At 44.7% G+C, this 6,000-nt stretch overlaps 1 protein-coding gene across 1 annotated transcript; it reads right to left on the reverse strand.

Annotated features, from left to right (window-relative positions):
- Window positions 1-2,823: 2,823 nt before the first annotated feature.
- Window positions 2,824-5,331, reverse strand: DAD1 (defender against cell death 1). The gene is made up of 3 exons (XM_061548755.1): window positions 4,998-5,331; window positions 3,175-3,320; window positions 2,824-2,980 (listed from the first exon to the last, which is right to left on the reverse strand). Exons 1-2 carry the CDS (start codon window positions 5,206-5,208, stop codon window positions 3,190-3,192), a joined length of 342 nt encoding a protein of 113 aa, XP_061404739.1. The 5' UTR covers window positions 5,209-5,331; the 3' UTR covers window positions 2,824-2,980; window positions 3,175-3,189.
- Between the last annotated feature and the right edge of the window lie 669 nt (window positions 5,332-6,000).

Consider the following 6,000-nt stretch of genomic DNA (forward strand, 5'->3'; position numbering starts at 1 on the left):
TAGTGAACTATCTCAAATGCCCTCACTTTACACAATATCTACTAACACGTACAACTCAACCACACACACACTCGTGATGTAAAACGAACTGGGAACACATTCTACTTCATTACTGTAGAGGGAAGTTTAATCAATACTCGATTGTGGCCATGCAACCCAAACTATGGGCCATATAGTAAACAGCTGTAGTCGATGCTCCTTCAACGGAAGAATGTAAAAGCGACACGAACTCTCTCTTTTGAAGCCCTCTTCGTCGTGGTCAATAGCTAACCTCGCGATGTTGGCATTTAGCCTCCCGAACATACTGATGACATACTCAACAAAAAGAAGTGAAACTTTGGTTGGGGTAAATTGCGTCAATGAAGCCATGTGCTTGGATTTCAAATTGCGGAGTTTCCCTGATGTCTCTCTTTAGACCTGTGTGCCCGCGCTGTGCTTTGTGCGCGAATAATACATCAATCCGTGGCTTCGTCTCTGGGACCCAGTGGGTTTCCCCGAAATAACTCAACAGTGAGGTCATCATCAATGATCTAGCCATTGCAGTCAGGGAATTTCCTGTCCCATGCAGAAGCATGTCAGTGCGCCCCAAGTGGACAAGCTTACTAAAAGTACACCGATTATTGTGAGCGTCGTCGTCGTTGAGATTATAAGATAAACAGATGATATGCCTCCTTAACGTATTCGTCTTTCCACACAAAAACATTCTTACATAACCCATCAGCCACGTGCACCGCCTTCTGGAAGTGCATATCAACAGCATTGTTTCAAGACAAGTAAACTCTTGACCTGTTTTGTCCGTGTCTCATCAGTCAGGCTTGCTTGAATCAAGGCTGAACTGCCGATCTGACAGGCAAGGACCCTCCTCTGCATACGTAATGTATCATAAGAGGCTAGCATTGCCACGTTAATATCCCCAAACCAACTCGCTGGTTTATGGGAAATCGTCACTATAAAACTCGCCCGAGGGGTCGTCCACCCTGAAGATGGAATATTGCTGATGCGCAGTTAATACTTTGTGGCATCTTAGGGCCGTGAGATGGCGTTGGCATGTAGAGACATAAATACCATTGGCATTCATGAGGGTGATATAATGTTATGGATGATAGTGATGGGTGTGAATAGTATGGTGCTATTGATGCTATTGGTGGAGATGATGATTGAGATGACAGTGATTATGGTTGGGCACATTCCTTGATTGGCAAAATTTCAATTATTCACTGCTGGATGGCAGGTAGTGGTACCGTATAATTATGTTACGACTCTCTTTACCTGCAGCTTTTTCACAGGTAATAGCAGCCAACTGCATTGTTGCAGCGGAAGTGCTATTATCCATGACTGACTACACAGAAAATACTTTTTTTTTTTACTTCAATAGGATTCTCAAAGAGTGCCACCATATCACAGCAGAATATTTTTCTTTAAATGTACTCAAGATATTTTTAACATTCCTTTTGCCAACCTCAGTGAAATTTTGATTCCCAGAATCTCATCAACTTGTTGAGTTTCACCCAGCTTCCCCAAGCAGCTTGTGCTTGTGATAAATGTTAATCCGTGGTTTATTGGACTTTAGATTGTCCATTATTGGATTCCCTATGATCACGAACAATGTATACCCATGTAATAGGAGGCAAATAGTTCAATTTTTAAATCAGTGTTGTATCCCTTTCTGAAGAGATTAAGGTATCTATTCACAATTTAGATTTTTAATTTCCGAGTCCGCTGGTCACAACTTCTGCTCCCACAATGATGTACAGTCATTCCACCTAGACTTGAAAGTTTGGCTTTCAGACTGAAAAGGTAAAGTTACTTCTCGTGCATTTTCCGCTAAAAAAATATTTCCGTACATATATGAATTGTTATAGACATGCAGAAAATGTATACGATATTTTAGGATTCTATCATGCATTATTGTTCCATTTAAGTACATGTGATTAAGAAATCACCTTTTTGGCTTTTCATTATTAGGACATTTTTGTTGACAAAAAAACCCTGAACATTAAACGTTTCACCACCAAATAGACAACTATTGGAAGGCATCAAGTCCGCATTAACCGCACATGCTTGTGGTAAACAATGCAAACATGCTCTGATTATATGTGTATTGACCTTGAAACTGATTGGCCTACACTAGAGACAGCCTTCTTTATGGGCTTGTCTCACCATTGTCAGAACAGAGAACGCCAAAAAGGCGAATAGCATGAAGGTAATGCATATATCAAAGCATTCTTTGCTCTGGTTGAGCAGTTATATCTGATACTGGCAAGAAGTTCAACATATATATGTTGAAGTTTTTTCGCACCGTACGCAGACAACCACACTAAACTCTTGCATTTATATCGCCCCCAATATGTAACTCAAGTTTAGAGCAGTTTTATTTTTCACCGAGGGGATTCTCTTATTTACAGCTTGTCCCTGTGCTACACAGGGTGAACACCACAGCGAGCTGCAAGTCGGCATTAGTTTGCCAGAAGGGGAAAGTGTTGCTACTGCTTTTTTAAATTCATATGCGAGAAGTGTTTGGAAAATGTGAAACCTGATATTGGCACAGAAGACCTATTCTTTCTTTTGTTATATGCGCAGTATAAACCAGAGTGGCCTGAACTGCAAAATTCCGCAAACGTGCGGCAAAGCTCTGTGCTACTACTCGGCCATGTCACTGCCCCAACACGGAAACAAATCTGCACACACAAGTAAAACTATTAAAACTATTACCTTCATGGTAATCAATCGCACTTTCATGAGATCTGGATATTAGTACTCTTTAGCCACAAATAATAGTTTAGTTTTGATTTGCAAATGCAGTGGACCACAAAAACTCAAGGGTAGTTGTCACAAACTCAATTTTTATTTTGGAAATGTTAGTGTACAAAATGTGACTTTACATTTGTTGAGCCTAATTAATTTGTGATAGATTTTCGCTGACATAACTGTCTTTTCCAATGGACATTTTCATGGGTTTTGCACCAGCACACCTCCGAGCCTGAAACAAAGCATAAACACAGTAATCACTGTGTGCTGCACATTTATCAATATTCAAAATATTCAAATAAAGCAACAATTTACACGGCCAAAAACCCTCACTCGATAACTTAAAATCAATGCATTCAAATGCATAATATAAAAATGTATCGGGAATTCTTCGTGAAAATTAACCTACGAGTTAAATGCACTTACATGCTGATGGATCTCTCAGCCTATGAAGTTGACGACCACTATGTGAAGAATGATGTGGGCAAAAAGGAAATCTGCAAAGGCTCTCTCGGGGGAGATGTTAACGAAGTCTTCCTTGTTGCGAGGGTTAACCTGGATCCGCAAGCACACTGCACACACACATACGCGCACATAAACACAGCACAGTGGAATTAGTATTAATTGAAGCCACATTGACACTTTAAGACTGGTATCAAGAGTAAAGCAGCGCCTCATATGTGCCAATTGCATGCCACAATGCAGACCGGTGATTGATGTATGGGGTCTCCCTTGAAAACTAAATATTATTACAGTGTATACAGTACCTCTTGGAATTGGTGGAAGTTACCCACACTTTACCACAACACACTTTAACCTCATTATCTACGGTGTACCAATGTACATGTCTGGGTGGTCAGAGGCGTCGGTAGATCGAACCAAACCGGTCAACCTATGGATTGCAAGTTCAATGCGATAGCCATTACACTGCGATTATAACATCCACGCCATGGAAAAGGAGCACGTAGATTATTGTCATTATTTAAGCACAACGTAGCATATCTGACCATCGGATATCCACAATAACCAACAAAGCGCCAACACGAAGTGCAATTTATATGCAGGGTGTAGCTATAATTTCGTAGAATATTCGCATATCCAACTTTTCACATATTCGTCTATACATCAGCAATTCCCAGCGAGTCGAATATGCGACGTCGTATTGTATGATGATTCATTGCTGGGAGGGATGTTGGGAATAGCTCTTAAGAGAAAGAAGGAATGAAAACATTGTAGCCTTAGCAGGGGGTTACTAATATTCTACAAACACGATCCAATTCGAATGACTATGGACATTAGAAACCCAGACTCGCAGAGACACTTAGACCCGCAGACATTCGTAGACTAACACAGAACGTGAGGCTCATACAGAGACCCACACGTTAGAAGTTAAATGGGTGATGCTGCTGGTTGAAATGGGAGGAAGCGATGGAGGACACAGAGACGACGGCGGATGTGACTCGAGCAAAAGACGACAGAATAAACGCACGCAAACAGCAAAGCACAACATCATAATTACCATAAATGCGTCAAATCTAATTAATAAAGACAGATAAGAAGGCGAAACGTCTCCGTCATTAAACGAATAACATCACCACGCAAACCGACCCACGGTCCCTTCGTGAAAACCAATCTTCTTCTTGGTTCTTTCGGTAAAGTCACGTAGAAGGGAAGTAATAAAATAATAAAAATAAAACATAATAAAATAATTCTCACGACGTTTCAGCTATAACGCAAGCAGCCGTCTTCAGGTGAAGAATGAGACAATGCCAAGCTAGGAGCTTATATATAAGCTGCGTTGGAGGTGGAAGAAGAGCGCCTTAACAAAAGAATGTGCATATGAAGAGGAATTTAGCATATTCATGGAAACCAATCTTGTACCGTTCGGCTTAGGAGGCTATCGAGTCGCGTGTATGCGTGTGTGTTTGCAACGGGGGAGCGGTGGTGCAGCGGTTAGCGCGCTGCGCTATGAACCCGGCGACCCGAGTTCGATTCCCGCTCACGGCCAACACCAGTGACGATTATCTGAACCGGTCCTGGGCCTCCCCTAGGTCGACTCAGCCTCAAATGAGTACCTGGTGCGGTGTGTAAACATTGCCACTAGGGAGACAAAGGCGGTCGGGCGTGGTGCTGGCCACCCACCCCCTCGTGTACCGTCCCGGCCTTCATAGGTGCTCGCTAACAGCACTTGCCCCTACAGTCTGTTAAGGCTATACGGGGGGATCTTTATCTTTGTGTTTGCAATGCACCTGCAAGAATGAAGGAGCCCACGCAGGAGATGAATCCCGAGAGGAATGAGTTGAAGGGGAAGGTGCCGACGAGGCAGCAGTAGGCGAACTGCGCCAGCCCCGTGACGAGCACGTAGGCCAGGTAGGAATCCACCAGCTTCAGCTTGCTCGGAGTCGTCGACCTGTACTCGTCGTAGAACTTGGACGCGACCGTCAGCAGCTGCGAAGACATGTTTGCTTTCGTGGTCGGATGAGGCGGCGACGGTGAAGATGATGATGATGATCTACGACGAACAAGCAGAGAGGCCCGGTGTCAACCACTCGAGTCCAATGAGGCCACGTCTGCCTCGTCGTTAATGAGGGGGGTCACGAGGGGGTCACCGGGTGACGTCACTGCGGCTCGCCGGCGGCCATATTGGTAAGGGGAAGCGGGTGGGGAAAGGGGAGCGGTGGTGCTGCGGTTAGCGCGCTGAGCTATGAACAACACCCCACAACTCCCCCCCCCCCCCCCCCGAGGTTCATGATTTTCACGGTGCACCAACACCGGCGACGATTATTTGCACCGGTTCTGGGCCGCCCCTAGGTAGGCTCGGCCTCAAGTGTGTGAATATCGACGCCAGGGAAGACAAAGGCGGCCGCGCGTGGTGATTGTTGTTGATCCACCCAGGTGTGCGCTAACAGCGACTTGCCCAAACAGCCTGTTACAGGCTACACGCGGGTGGAAGGGGAATAATTTGTGTTTAAGGGCGCTTGTTTGGCATTGCGAGCCGTGGGGTTCTCCCGTAGTAACATGGCGGCGCACGTGTCACGCCGCGCGCGTGCCACGTCAGGTGCAACGTGGACGGTGCAGAGAGGGAGGTTGGAAATTTAGATCTTATTGGTCACCATGTGCCCCTTATGAATCCCAACGTTCATCCTACAAAAGTCCCATCACAAGGGAGAAACACAAACACAGACATTCACCACTAGTACACTCACCACTGATATTCACCACTACATACCTGTCAACCCCTTATCAGTGCCC

This window comes from Lethenteron reissneri, chromosome 9, assembly GCF_015708825.2.
Source record: "Lethenteron reissneri isolate LAM-NWPU_2019-01 chromosome 9, ASM1570882v1, whole genome shotgun sequence".
Taxonomy (NCBI): Eukaryota; Metazoa; Chordata; class Hyperoartia; order Petromyzontiformes; family Petromyzontidae; genus Lethenteron; species Lethenteron reissneri.

Excerpts from the sequence above, each read along its gene's own strand:
- DAD1 (XM_061548755.1), bottom strand. The coding sequence starts at position 5,208 with ATGTCTTCGCAGCTGCTGACGGTCGCGTCCAAGTTCTACGACGAGTAC. Across the intron at positions 3,321-4,997 it reads GGGCTCCTTCATTCTTGCAG|TGTGCTTGCGGATCCAGGTT; the intron begins GTGCATTGCAAA and ends GTGTGTGTGCAG.